The 14,275-nt window shown below is 51.5% G+C and overlaps 4 protein-coding genes across 4 annotated transcripts; 2 read left to right on the forward strand and 2 right to left on the reverse strand.

Moving 5' to 3' along the window:
- Positions 1-1,153: 1,153 nt before the first annotated feature.
- Positions 1,154-1,438, forward strand: LOC113147552 (histone H1.C8/H1.M1-like). Its single transcript, XM_026338491.1, has one exon. The coding sequence runs from the start codon at positions 1,154-1,156 to the stop codon at positions 1,436-1,438; it is 285 nt and encodes a 94-aa protein (XP_026194276.1).
- A 1,099-nt stretch (positions 1,439-2,537) lies between these two features.
- LOC34623564 lies at positions 2,538-5,337 on the reverse strand. The gene is made up of 6 exons (XM_026338492.1): positions 5,248-5,337; positions 4,738-5,126; positions 4,457-4,561; positions 4,208-4,404; positions 3,511-4,043; positions 2,538-3,359 (listed from the first exon to the last, which is right to left on the reverse strand). The coding sequence occupies exons 1-6, from the start codon at positions 5,335-5,337 to the stop codon at positions 2,538-2,540; spliced, it is 2,136 nt and encodes a 711-aa protein (XP_026194277.1).
- A 181-nt stretch (positions 5,338-5,518) lies between these two features.
- On the forward strand, positions 5,519-7,831 carry LOC34623563 (cytoplasmic 60S subunit biogenesis factor REI1 homolog 1). Its single transcript, XM_026338493.1, has 8 exons — positions 5,519-5,640; positions 5,820-6,249; positions 6,446-6,667; positions 6,774-6,964; positions 7,112-7,171; positions 7,330-7,426; positions 7,511-7,539; positions 7,594-7,831. The coding sequence occupies exons 1-8, from the start codon at positions 5,519-5,521 to the stop codon at positions 7,829-7,831; spliced, it is 1,389 nt and encodes a 462-aa protein (XP_026194278.1).
- A 656-nt stretch (positions 7,832-8,487) lies between these two features.
- On the reverse strand, positions 8,488-11,636 carry LOC34623562. The gene is made up of 4 exons (XM_022736680.1): positions 9,953-11,636; positions 9,665-9,838; positions 9,286-9,515; positions 8,488-9,081 (listed from the first exon to the last, which is right to left on the reverse strand). The coding sequence occupies exons 1-4, from the start codon at positions 11,634-11,636 to the stop codon at positions 8,488-8,490; spliced, it is 2,682 nt and encodes an 893-aa protein (XP_022590670.1).
- Positions 11,637-14,275: the final 2,639 nt, after the last annotated feature.

Genomic DNA, 14,275 nt, shown 5'->3' on the forward strand with positions numbered 1-14,275 from the left:
CCTGTATGCAGTTGGTATCGATCTACAGCTACGGACCATGACAGTTAAAAGGTGAGGGGCAAGATCTTGCGAGCTAGGCTACTTTTCACCACTTTTTAGTACACTGATTCACGGAGCTAAATTCAGTGAAGATTTGCGTAACTGCTTTGTCCGTTTGTCCCACTTGTTGATTGCAGAGTATCGTTAGCTTGATACAAGAGAAAATGACGCTGCAAGTCTGAGCTTTCGTTGTGTACAATCCGTGAATGTCCTATGTGCTTAGTGGGTATGGCGTTGCGCTTCCTGACGGGCCCTGTCTTCTCATGCCAGAAGTCTGGGAAACGCAAGCACGGAGAGGGGGCATTTTTTCGAGAAACGCGCAGTTACTTTCTGTCAAGTTTGTATTGATGCTGGGGAAAAGCGTCCCGTAGAGACCATGCAATGGAGCTACACGCGCAGAATGTATGCAGAGGGGTACGGCATTTTTTCTCATTACATAGAAGCATGCTTATGCGACAGCACACCAGACATACTGAGAGACCAAATATTGATGAATATCTACCAGTTTCTCGATTATCACCTGTGGTGGAAAATACAGGGTGCAGCTTGTCCCGCTGCAGACACTTTGAGGGTATCGTGGGGCCATTTCAAGAGCTCAGCTGATCGATCACTACCTATAGCCCTTGAATCTAGTCTAAGGAATTCACTAATTTTCCGAAAGCCAGGGAGAGAATTTGGGGGGAGTTAGGTGGGAGAAGGCACGTGGAATGGCATGGGGGTGTCAGGGTTGTGCGTGCTGCGGTTGGTAACGAGACATCAACTACAGCCATCTACAGCATACTGGCCTCATCTAGCACGCCAAACCAGTCCCTCTAGTAGGAAGCATGTGCTCTTTTATCACAGACAGAAAGACGTACTGAGCAGCTAGCCATGCACATGGTAGCAGCTAACTATGATGCTGCAGCGGGGCAGGCAGCAACAGCAGCAGGAGCGGCAGCGGCGGCATCCAGGCCGCTACCGGGAAATCCGTGTCAGGTTGTCCAAAACAATAATACATTTTATAGCTCATTGCTGTCTCTGTTCTTTCTTGTCTGTTTCTCCCTTGGTGTTGCTGCAGCCGCAGCAGACACCAGACGCGAAGGACAGGCCACCAATCACTGCAGCAGCAGCAAAAATGGCACCAGCACGCCCCAGTGTCAAGTCTGCCAGAAAGGCCCCCAAAAAAGCAGCAACAAAGAAGGCCTCAAAGGTTTCTACTGCTAAGGGCAGCACCTCAAGCAAGAAGGCGTCTCGCCCTGCTTCTGCTCCAGCAGCAGCAGTGGCAGCAGCGCCGAAAGTGAAGAAGACCATCAAGAAAAAGGCGAAGCCGGCGGCAGCAGCCAAGTCCAAAAAGGCTGTGAAAAAGCAAGCAGCGAAAAAGGCGCCAGTGAAGCATTCTAAGAGCAGCAAGAAGGCATGAGTGCCTAGTCGCTGCTGCAGCTGCTACTGCAGCAGACAACAGTGACACCGTACAGCAGCACGTCGTGCTGCTGACGCTACTGTGACTTGCACTGGTGCTGTAGCCCATTTGTCTGTGTCAGGGTGGCAGCAGTGGCTGCAGCAGGGAGCAATTGCAGCAGTTGCTACAGGAGGGACACTCCGCATCGTTTGCCCCACCGCCGACGGCGACCTTAGGGGCTACTGCTTTGCCGCTGATGTCTCAGCAAATGCGAAGCAGACGGACATTGTCCCCATGGAGCTTCCCCCTTTTGCTCGCTGTTGCTGCAGCGGGTGTAGCAATGGGGGGAAGCAACATCAGCGGACTGCCCGTAGTAACACTTTTTTCTTAGGCTTCCCTAGAAGCCACCGTTATGCTGTTGGGTCGTTTTGATTTTTTTCGACGGTATTTGGTTTCATAAGCTCTTGACCTCAGTAGCGTGGGCTATGTAGAATTTGAGGTAGTGAGTTACGAGTCTAACAGCAGAATCATACTCTAGTATGAATGCTGCAGCATTTCATTCCCAAATGTCCGCTGCGTGAACAGCCGTGACTCCAGCAGGAACTTTCCGAAGGCAGGTGACGGGGGGCCGTTGGGGGCAGCGAAGTGATTGCGGGAGTAGGCTGTAACACGGGGAGCAGTGAAGGGCGACACGGCTCGCCTGAGAGTGAATAGCGATGTAGTCTCTTCGTGAGTCCGCAGTTTTCTTAGGTGCAACATAATCTCTGGTTGCTGGCCGTGCATTAGTACATGGGGCACTAGACATTTTGACACTTGAAATGCGACGCTGACACCACAGTTCTCTACAGTAACTTAATATTGCGTTTGACAATATTAAAGTTAGAAATTATATACGTCGCAGAGGACCACAGCAATAAAAGCAGCCTAGGGGGTGCAGCAACAGCTCTTGCTGTAGCCGCGGCCAAATGCATTTGTTGCAATGTGCTAAACATCCCGGAAGTGTACACCTCGCGCTCATGCACCACAATGGCAGCAGCATGGGATCTGCGCAGTCGTAGAAGCAGCCTGTTGCAGCTGAACGAAGTGGTATTGGGCTTGTGCTGTTGCTCCTCCGTTGGCGTCATGCCCGGGCGATGGTTGCTCGTTGCCTTGCAACATGTTCGGTCCAGTCGCGCTCGGCCGTTCTGATGACCTCTTTGGTTTTTTCGTAGACAATCCAAGATAAAGAGACTGCGGGGAGAGCCTTGCAGCAGTTTGCGCCTAGCCCTCTGTAGAGGCCTCGAAGTCCCCCTTGCCGCACCGCGGCTGTAGCCGCCGCTGCGCTGCTGCGGTACAATAAATGTTGGCCTCCGCTTCCATCTACTTGCATGCGCGTCCTCACCAGCGCTGTTGGATAGGCAAGAACTTGCCCAATGAGGCTGCTGCAACCACCCATCAGCAGCAACACAAGAGCAGGAGGAGAAAGCGGATGTCCCCCGCTACTGCTGTTCACGCCTGCATCGCAGCAACAGCGCCCACGCGCTGCTGCTGCTGAGGAAGCGGCGGAGGTTTCACCAGCGAGATCGGCGCCCACTGCACCTCCTGTTTGTTTGTCTATTGCTGATACAGCAGTCAGATCTTTGGGCGAAGAGTTTCCTGCTATTTGTGTTTGGATTGGGGAGTTACAACTGCTGCAAAGAGCCTGCCGTTGCTGCTGCAAAGACATAAGCGCATGCTGCTGCTGTTGTTGAAACTTCGGGATCATAATTTTCTGCAGATACGCCTCCTTTAAAGTTTCAAATACTGCCAGGTCAATTCCTGCATAGGGAATGATTCCCAACAAGGAAGGGCCCAACCCCCGGTAGAGTCGCCTGAGGCCTCCTTCTCTGTAAATTTCCGTGAAACACTGAAGCACACCGCTGTACATACATCCCGGGCTGTAAGCAGCTAGACGCGTCTTCACCTACCCACATACACACAGACGGCACAGTGCATACCCTGGTACAGGGGCGCCCAGAAACAGGCAGAGGTAGAAGGCAAGTCTACGGGGAGTTCTTAAGGCGAACCAAAGCTTGCAAGGACACCCAGCCTAAAGCTGCTGGATCTGGGCTTACGAGCTCCATGGGATATATTAAAAGTTGAGCGCAGAGTCCCGCTGCTGCACCGCAAACAAATCTGTCTGATAGCTGCAGCTGCGGCTCTTGGTCCTGTTGCTGCTCCTGTTTCCGACGAACCAGTGCGTGCTTACACATGTCGTAGCTGTAGAATTTTATGGCTGTCTCTGGCACCACTTTCAAACAGTTGGTAAGATTGCCTCTGAAGAAGCCTCTCCAGCCGCCTAGGAGCAACCGGCTATTGTTGCCACTGCTGCTATTAGCGCTCGTCGCCGGTGGGCACATTCGAACCACGTGCTTCTGCATAGCCCTATCTACTTTCCAGCAGGACATAGGCAAGCTTTTTGCACTGACACTATTGTTGCTTTTGCTGTTTCTGCCTGATGCACCAACAGACGCAGCTGCAGCCTTGACCGATAGCTCCTGTTGCATAATGGCGCGTGCTGCATGCTTCAAAGGAACCGAAGCGGGCTGCAGCTGCAACATCACCTTCACCCGGTCCAAAGGTGCAGTAACCGTCCGCGAGACAGCGCCTACATACATAGCATAACCCATTACACTATCCTCTAACACGGCGCAAATGAAAGCACTGACACTCTAAAATGCAACCCGATGCCTTCCCAGACTTCCTTATACGCTAACTCGCTTCTAAAATTCGGGAGTTCTGGATGGGAAGCTAGGTCTTGCGGCTACCCACCTGCCACAGCACCGCTTGTGAGATGTAAGAACGCATGAGTCCGCATAACCTGCAACATTTTGGGGTCTTCATCTTCCTGCTGTTGCTGCTGCTGCCGCCCATGCATACCGACATCCTCAGTGAGCATGCACAGAGAAGATTGCTGCTGAGAACCCAGGGCACTAGACCCACCTGTAGCAGCAGCAACAACAGGGGTACTGTTGCAGGAGAGCAGTGAACTCCTGGCAGGGGGCAGACGGACTACAGTACCAATTCCCTCTTTGCAACAGCTCCTGATCCTGGTGCTGTTGTAATGCACTAGAGGGGTAGCTGAAGCTGCATGGACTGGAACCGGTGCTGCTGGCCTCGCTGCTGCTGTGTGTGGGTCTCCGGCTACTGCTGTATGCGAGTCTCCGCCTACAGCTCGCCAAATTGGAGTTGCTCGGGGAGCTTTCAATGCTTCAGCCGAACTCGGCGCTAGAGCTGATGTGTCTGCTGCAGCAACAGCATCGGAATACTGGCAGCTGCACCTGCTGCTGCGGGAGTCACACGTTAGGGGAGCCAGCAATGGGCTAGCTCGGCGCATAGCCAGTGGTCTGGTCCGAACAGCAGCGGTAGCAGAGGCACAAGGAGGTGCTGCTAATAGGCACGAGGCATATGGCTGCAGCACAAAACCTGCAGGTACAGCAGGCAAGGCCAAGCCCCCGGACTGTCCTACAAGGTTGCTGCTGTTGCCCCTGTTGCTCCTGCTGCTCCTTCTGGTATCGTTATCACTGGCCCATAGGACTCTGCAGCATGAGGCCGCATTATGCAGCCCCCGGGAAGAGGCGTCCTCTAACATCATTGGTCGGAAAACAGAGGGGGAGACTGCTGCGCTTACAGCTGGGAATAGTATCGCAGCCGCGGCAGCTTTGCCATAAGAACCAGCAAAACAGCTGGTCTTGCCGCTGTGGTCATACGCGTGGATATTGGAGTGTTAATAGCCACTTTTTGCTGGAGCAGGAGCGCCTGCAGCATTGACAACATCGATAGGAGCAGCAGCAGCAACAGCGCATGCATGCTGGGGCCCTTGAATGGTGCACAGCAGCAAGACTTCCACAGGATGTTTTTATTGGTGTTTTTACGGGCTCTTCTAAAGGCACTTTCGCCATAAGATCTCGTAAGCCTCTATTTCTTTAACCCCACGTTTGCAGTGGCAGCACCACCCGCTGCATTGACAGCAACAGGTGCTTTGTCGGAAATGCAAGATCATACGCGGTGTTCAGCAACGTGTGACAGCAGCACGGTCTACTAACTCCATAATAGAAGGGCGAAGGGTCTTTATGTTGGAAAATGGATTCCCAGCCCCCACAAACGGAACCCCAAAGAATGGGACCTCTGTCGTGCAGAATCTGCGGTTGCGATCTTCTAGACAGAAATGCCTTCAATGAGCACCACAGGGATCCCTGGCACCTGTAAGCACCCTTTAAGGGCTCGACCTTAAATACAGTTGCCAAAACCTTCCTCTCTGGGGGGGCCTAGATGAAACGAAGTATGCTGCGTTCCGTGGATCTATTTTTAGGGGCCCCCACGCCACAAATCTCAAGCTGGAAGCTTTGCATGGTGCGTGCGTGTTTATGTGTGCTCGCCTTAGGTACAATATGCGTCGCCGGAACCAGCAACTCCCCTGTGTCTCAAGATCAGAATTTGAACGTAAGATCGAGCTGCTGCGTCTGGCGCGGCAGTACGTACGTGGAGATGGACCCCAGGGGAATCCCCAGCAAGGGGAACCCGACACTCGGGAGTCACCAGTTACTAGAAGTGCTGCTGCTTTCGAGGATGCAGTTCGTTGCAACAGAAAAGGGACAGACCACCGAAAGAAGCAGCATTCGCACCAGGAGGACGGGGAGAAGACGTTCACAGCAACCACCGACGAGCGGAGTGCAGCAGCGAAAGCAGCAGCTGCTGCTTGGCGCACTGCGCTGCAGCATTATCCTGAAAGATGCAATCTTTTCGAGCAGATGCTTCCCTTCACCTCCACCGCAGCGAACCTTGAGTATATGAAAGAAGCTTACGGGTTCTTCGTACGTGCTGCTAGTGCTTGTTGAGCTTCGTTGCATGCGCAGGTGTTGGTGATCGTGAAATAGCAACTGATGCTTTTAGAATTGCTCCCACTTTTGCATGTTGGGAGAGGGAGGCTGAGTCCTCAATGCTCACGCTGTAGCTGCTTCCGCTGCTGCTGTAGTCTTATGCCACTTTTGTGTGCGCTGCTCCTGGCAGATCCCTGATGAGGATTACTGCACGAATTATGCGGGTTTGCTGCGGTGCCTGTGGCGGCGGCAGCAGCAGCAGCCGAGCTGTCTTTACTGCTGCAAACGCTTCAGGGGAATCCGTGCCGCACTGCAGCATATGCAGCAGCAACGGCATTTCCAACTCAAGTGGGACGAGGAGCAGCAGGAGCTACTGCAGGGGTTCTACGATTACCGGAAGTCGTACTATGAGGTGAGTACAAATCATGTTGAGGGCTCCATTGAATTGTAAAGGGTGTGGTAACTGCTGGTTTAGGTGAAGGAATGGTATATGCAGTCTATGGTGCCTGTCGATGTAGTTGCTTGAGCGTCTCCCCGGCCAAGAATCCTATCAGCTGCCAGCCCCTGAGGAATTCAGCGAGGTGGAAACCAACCAGGGGGTAACGTCAGAACATTCAGAGGTGAACGAGGAGGACTGGGAATATTGCAGCAGTGAGGATGAAAGCGCTGCTTTGGAGCAGCAGAAGTTGGAGTCGCTCCTACAGACCAGGTGGGTGCGGCGTTGCTTCTGTCGGTGTTCCTCATGTGCTGCTGGCGCATGACACTTCAGGCCTACGAAAGAGAACACAGAGTACAGGGAACCACGTTAGATTTGGGACTGTAAGCCTTCTGTTTATTGTTCATGATATCCTTGCAGAGGATGGCGGCGTGCCCGGGTGACGGATGAAGGGCATTTGCAGCTTCCCAATGGCCAAGAGTACGCTTTGTGGGGCTGAACAGGGGGAGTTTTGATTCCACGCCCTGCTGTGGAGGTCCTTGTTAGTACACAAGCCTGTGCACTTTCACCAGCCAACATTTAGTGAATGAAAGGGGTTCGGGAGATTACTCGCTGAGGTGCAGGATGTGTCTGTTCAGGGTGCTACACCGCTCTCATGCAGTTTTCTGTCGGCAGCGCATCCGCAATGTAACGCCTCAGCTTGCCGAACAATGCGTCATCAGGGACATGAGAGGGGTAAGCCCATGTTTTCACTGGGCACTGGATGACGGCCGCTAATGTTATTGCTGTACTTGTTGGCTTCTGGTGCTCCACCAGTAGCTGCTGTTGCCACCCGTGCCCGTATTAGTGCGGCATGTGCACGTTGTATAGGTAGCTTCTCCGCTCCCGGTATGCAGAAGCAGGAAATCGGCCCTTGCGCTCTACAAGCACTACAAGCTCCTGGCATCCCCGGGAATGGCAGGAGGCGAGCTACATGTGCGGCAACACCAACGTCTGCTCTTGCCGCCTCCACAACGCCGCTTGGCGGCCCAACGTGAGACGGAGCAGCAGAGGAAACTGCATCACCAGCGTATGAAGCTCGGCATAAAAGCTAATATTCTGCAGAAGACCATCTTGAGAGAAACAAAGTATTTCTTGTGAGGACACTGCAGCAATTTTGTATTCTAACCGGTGCACAAAATTGTCTTAGGAACTGCCACACATTTCCGACATTCGGAGACTTGGAGCTGGACCAGTGGGGCCTTCAGTTATTGTTGGCATTTTGGTTTGCTGTTGTTTTGCCGCTACAATCTTCCGTGTAAGATGTCCTTAATCACACGGACACTAGCCCTGTTTGCTTTGCCGTGTACACAGTTTTTTAGCCTTAGCTAAAGAATGACTGTTTCGTAATGTGCAATATGTGGGCGAAAAACTCTACTAGTGTGACAGATTAGCCAAGTGTATCACTGCAAATTCTGCTTCTCCTGTACCCCGCCCAAGCCAACGGAACTCGGTCACGAGAAGTTTTAACGGCACTGTTTTTCCTGAACGTTGCATCTAAAGGCAGCATACGCAGTTGATCGTACAGGCGTAGTGCAGAGGCTCAAAGCCCAAGCCTGCTTAGATGATACAGTTCACTGCCGCTGCTTATGGGCTTTCTCCGGGAGAACGGAAAACATAAAGGACGGAAAAATCAAAGAAAGAAACCGACAAGCAATCGCACAACAGAAATTTCTCAGCAAACCACTGGCAGGACAAAGTGTGCATTCTTCGAATGCACACCGCCAACACGCATAGACGCTTCTGCCTCGGATTTCTCATAGTCCGAACTGCGAATAACTCTCACGCACAAAGTCCTGAAAGTTATCCTTCCTGAGAGGGGTGAATGCGTCTCCATTAGTGTCAGCATAGAAAAGAAAGCAGCGGCGCTTGCAGCCCTCTTTGCATTTGCTCCCGGCAGTGCAACAACCCTGGCCATCTATGAGGTCACACAGCCCCTGCACACTCTTTCGGTGAGCGCTACAGCCTTCACATTCCCAACAGCAGCCGCAACTGCACTTGCACTCGGTCTCGTGCCTACTAGAACAAGACCCGCATGTGCTGCCAATGCTGCTACGTCTGTCGCTAGCACTACTGCATTCAGCGAAGCAAAGCATGAGTACTGTGGGGCGAATGGCCAAGTGGACGTCATGATCAAGGCAGCTACGAAGTTTCCTCAAAAAAGTTTGGACAGAAACCAGCGTCACTTCGCCTTCACTGCCCTCCTTTCTCTTGCATTCTGCTTCCTCCTCCCCAATAACCAGCAAGCTGCTGTCAAGATCAAGATCACCACAACTTTGTGGCTGGTCGATGCCATCCCCATCCGTAATCTTACAGGCCTCCAGCTTAGCGTGGACGCAGGCCACAAGGCACTGAGAGGAGGAGAGTAATACACATACAGTATGCATGCACACTTGAATTTCTGTTTGCATACCTCTTTCCGCACCTCATTTCCAGTGTGCAATGCGCAAAGTTGGATCTATCCTAAATGCAAACGCCAGTTTATTCTATGCATATGTGCTCCCACTATACGCATCCAAGGATCCATGGGCTAATCTGATCAGCTAGTTACCCACCTTCAGCTTGCGATGGCATTCTCCCGCCTGGAACAACTCCACAGCAGTCTTAGGCCAACCTTTTTGGCCTGCCTTCACTTTCTCTTCCATACTGTTTGCTGCAGCTTTATCACTATCCGCAAACACCCTCATCCCTTCCACACGAGCCCCGAGCACTCCAGCATGCCTCTTCAGTAGAGCAGCCACGTCAGCTAGAGGTGCAGCTTCCCCATCAATGCGAAAGCCGAACCCTGAGAATCCAAGAAATAAACACCACACCATAATCTCTAGACGTTAACGCTAGGCACAGCAGGCACACTAGATTGCCACTATGCTGGAGACAGTGGACCGGTCGCGCGCTGCATGAGCCACGAAGACATTACTGGTGTGTCATACATACCTGCACACCTGCAGAAATAGAGGAACCCAGCTGCGTCCCGCTCCATTATTTCCCCAGACCGGCACCAGACGTCGCCTTCTTCAAAGAGGTCTTTATACAAGAACTGTTCTGTCTTTTCTTTGCGAGTAAACAGGATTAAGTTGTGGCCGTGTGAAACATGTGAGACAAGTTCACCTGCGATCCCACACCGAGAACGCACGGGAACACATAATTACAGGTACCTTGGGTAATATTGAGGGCCGACCGCCGCTGTATGCACTAACTTGAAGCCTACGCATATGTTCATACCTCTCTGAATCAGCGTTCTTGGGCATCGCGAAGCCTCCTTGCCTCTCTTCGATGCCTTGTCTCTCTCAACTTCATCTGTCTTCTCGTTGAATTCTACAAGCCGTTCAAAGGGCATCCTGTCCCAGGCAGCGTTTGGGATAAAGCTGCAGGCCCCCGTCATCCCCCATGCGTTGTACAACACATGGGCGGTTTGGAGGATTGGCAGAGAGTGAAACTCGAGGATACAAGGAATGTTAAAAGAATGTTTCACAACAGGCCACAGTTCCCGGAGTAACCCTGTTCCCACGCTGGCTCGTAGTCGAGGATGACCACTCCACGATCCCAAGCGCTGCATGTGCTCACCACCATGGAAACGCTCGTGGGACCTGAGCAATCGTGCCCACATCATCCCCGTGTGCCAAAGAACAGAAGCATCTAGGGCTTTGAGGTCTTCCCAAAGAGATAGGATACTACACTTATGGCGCAAGAGCAGTGCCCCTCCACAGGCAATCGCGGATGCCAAGGCGTGCACACCCACCTCATGAGAGAGGTGCACACCGAGCAAGAGTCGATCAGATGAGGAAAGTGGCACGGCTTGCTTCCAAACCAAACCCGCAGATATGAATCGGTTATGTGACAGGTATGCAGCACACATGTGCCCATCGAAATCGGCTGTATATAGACAAACGCAGGGACGACCCAGCTCTCCTTGGTGTGTGAGGGCGTCGACCTCTCCTTGATGTTCTCTATGCTGATCCCCTCCTTCTGAATTGAGCGCGAGTCCAACAGCGTTGTAGAGCCGCTCTTTAAGTACTAATGGAAATCCTTTAGGCTGACACCTGTGCTCTTCCGTCGTTGAGCTGGCTTCCATGTGCTGTTGGTAATGGGCAACTTCTTCTTCACTTAGACGGTCTTTGATGTGGCGGTGAACATGGGGGACAAGGCTGTGCTCCCCTACATCTTCTTTCGGCCGGACAGCTCCGCAAATGAACACTGGACAGGGATATGACCCCTTGTATTCCTTTTCTTTCTGAGTAGAATGCACGGTTTTTCCTGGTTTGCCACAGCACTCCTCCAGCCACGCGTGCCGCAAAGAGGCTACGGTGAGGTCATCACATATGAGCAATTGTGGATCCGCCTCCCCTACTGCCTTTCGCAACAGTGAGCCGCGTAACTGGGGATGAAGAAGAGCCACTGTCATCCCGGCTTTCAGCAAGCCCAAGAGGATGATAATGTACTCTGGGCTGCTGAGCATCAGCATTGCAGCAACACGGGCTCTGCATGTGCATTCGCTACACTTTACGCTGCATTCATCTCCCTTGCCCGCAGAACATTCTGTGTCCTTCCTACCCTGCAGTTTCACTGCCCATGCTGCAACACTGTTGCTCGCATAGTCCACGTGCTTATACGTCAAGACCCTTGTGCAGCATTCTAGGCAGGTGCTTCCAGAGGGTATATCTTCTTCATGAGCACCACCGTACACTATAAATACCTTGTCATGGTGCTCATCTACTGTCTTCTCGAAGAATCGGGCTGCATTAGTGACATTTTCTTTCAGAAGGCATTTTACGGATTTTTGTCTCTCAGTGCGTTGCTCGCTCCAAGCTTCTTCTATTTCTTCCAACGGCTTGCCAGTTTCTTCCTTTAAGCGTATCAAAAGCTCATCGGGAACGACTGTCTTGGTCCCCTTCCTTTGTGCCATCATGCCTAGCAATGCTTCTCCGATACAACGCTGTGCACACTGGTCAGAAGCTGACCTGACGCATAAGCTGTCCAATTAGGTAAATGTAAAAGCACCAGCTTAAGATAAAAGCAGCTTGAAAGGCCTTGTGATGAGGCGGTTCATTCCGCTTTTCCACGAGATGACCACCAAGGCGCAACTGTGAGGAGGCCCACACGGAATCGATTAGCACAATGTATTTCTCATTCAAAGTCAGCGCATATGTGAGGACACACGGCAACAGAATACCAACCAAGGAAGAGAAATTTCCTATTTAAAGATTATTAAGGGGCATGACCCTTATTTGGCGCAACAAGTGAGGGATAAGCTGCAAGAGGGTGAGCTGGATGGCGTACCCCGCGAACAGCTTTTGGTACTGCCCTTACCTACACATGCAAATAGTGGTTGGACAATAGTGCTGCATCTGTAGCGATAATTTTGTGCACGTTTATTTTGCATTTAATTGGAATACACGACAGGCATTGAAACTATTGACCTCCTCGGTGGACCAGCAAGTGGCGCTGGACCGCAAACTACAAAGCAGGATTTCCGTGCATTGTCTTAATCACTGTTGCTCTTTTCCCCATGACCTCCGATAGGGCGGCGCCACGCGTTTGAGTATGGTGCCTCTCCGTGCGGGCAGGTGTGTGGCTAGATGTGGACGATGAGGCACGAAACCGCTGTGCTCCAATGCCTACCTTGTAGCCCGCCATGCTAAAGCGCGTTCTGTTGCGTTACCTGCCCTCAACTAAGAATGTCCAAAGAAGTGGCCAATTAATTTGTCTTTTCGTGTGTCCTATTAAGAGCAGAGTTTCCCAGCTCGATACAATAAGACATGATGAGTGTGCGTGCTCGATGATGCGTGCATACAGCTATAAATGCCCCCAACAACCGTTATCTGGTGTATATCAAGTCACTTATTACAAAAAAGTTTGATTTCGTCTGACAACACCGTGGGAAACGCCCTCTGGTGGCGGAGGCTGACAATGGCACAACATCTGCAGCGGCAAACGGGTGCCCTTCAAGGTTTGTTTGAACGCAGTAGCTCCACAGGTGGTATAACGGCATGACTTCTAAGCCCCTATAGTGTTTGTAAATGTGTCGATGAGCTGATGCTGGTCAGGAGAGCCTGACGGCTGGAAGTATTGGTAAGTATTCTTAGATTTCCTTAGCCGGTGGGAGACGTACCTACCCCGGAGAGGAATACAACAGAATGCTTCTTGCCGCGCATTTATTTAAAAAAGCATAAAGTCCTCTGCCTGCAAAGATAGCTCCAGCGCGAGCCTTAAACAACCTCTGACTCAACGCTTATCGCGGACATCAGCTCAATAGCAAGTTTTGGGAGAATTGAGAAAGTTGAAGCAAGGGAATCTATCCATCGATCAGTTTCTTGATTAAACAAGCCTTTGGCCTGCTGAAAGTACCTCAAGGTAGGCAAAAAGTTGCTTTCTCAGTGATTTTTCTCAGGTCTACCAAGATGTCAGGTCAGGAGGTTCAAAGATGCTGGGCGACTTAGCAATAAAACAACTAAACCTTGAACTTTCCACAGATGTCGGATTCAATGAGATCTTGAAAGCAAATGAGCACACCTCGTGTGTCTATTGCTAAAGGAACATCCAAGTCAGGATTAGAACCGATGGATACTAGGGCTGTGTCAAATGGTTCTATCGTACAATGTAACGTGAACAAGGACACCCCAGGAAGCCCGCACTCCAAAGAAACCATAAACACCCCGTACAAATGCATCGGTTTCTTTAGTGGAAATTTTGGGCGAACAATTTGAAACTGCGAGCGCCTGCACAAATCCAAAAAACCTATACAAGGAATTGCACCCAGCGGAATTGGGCTGCTCGGCAAGCAAAGAGGGCACACCAGAAAAGCGGCGAGCCCCCCACGCAAGCTGTAGCTTGGGTTGCAGAGCGTTCTTCGTTGGAGACCGCGATTCGATTCTGCGGTGACAAAAGTTCAAATGTCTGGTCGGAAACTGCTAGTGTGACTTGGAATTGGATGGGAAATGGATATGCTATACGCGGCGAGGACGCAGAAGCGCGATTTGCCTGCTTGCTAATTAGCACATTCCCTACAACTCAGGTTTGTTGACAGAAGGCAGAACGCAAGGACTGGCAAGGGCACTGCGGTGAAACGGTACGCCAGATCGGAGCTGCTTTTTATCAGCATGGTCCTAGGTTTCTTTATTGGACCTGTCAACCATGAAGAAACCCTACGCATCCCATGATTGACCCGGTGGAAGGCGCGCATGTGGCTACGTGCGTTCTGTGAAGACTAGTTTGCGACAAAAAGTTACGAAGAATCAAGCCCTGATCTTCTCAGCAGCACTCATTTCATCTGTGGCTAGCAGGGTCTATTCGGCCTCAAAAACGTGTGGCAGAACCTTCATGTGGGGGGCAAAGCACTTTACTGATCCTGCTACAGGTTTTCGAATAGCCCCAATAAACTCTCATCCGCGTTGCAGAATGGGCAAATGACAAGGGACGTTTCAAGAATGCACAAATATTGACAAACCACCAGCAGGTAGGCTACCTTCTGGTTCATTGCCCCGAAAATACTACGCAATCCCGAAGGTCTGCTTCAGCTGCCTTCACTGTATCGGAAGGCCTTTTAGC

The sequence above is a fragment of the Cyclospora cayetanensis genome, unplaced genomic scaffold, assembly GCF_002999335.1.
Source record: "Cyclospora cayetanensis isolate NF1_C8 unplaced genomic scaffold, CcayRef3 CcayRef3_contig_268, whole genome shotgun sequence".
In the NCBI taxonomy this organism is placed as follows: Eukaryota; Apicomplexa; class Conoidasida; order Eucoccidiorida; family Eimeriidae; genus Cyclospora; species Cyclospora cayetanensis.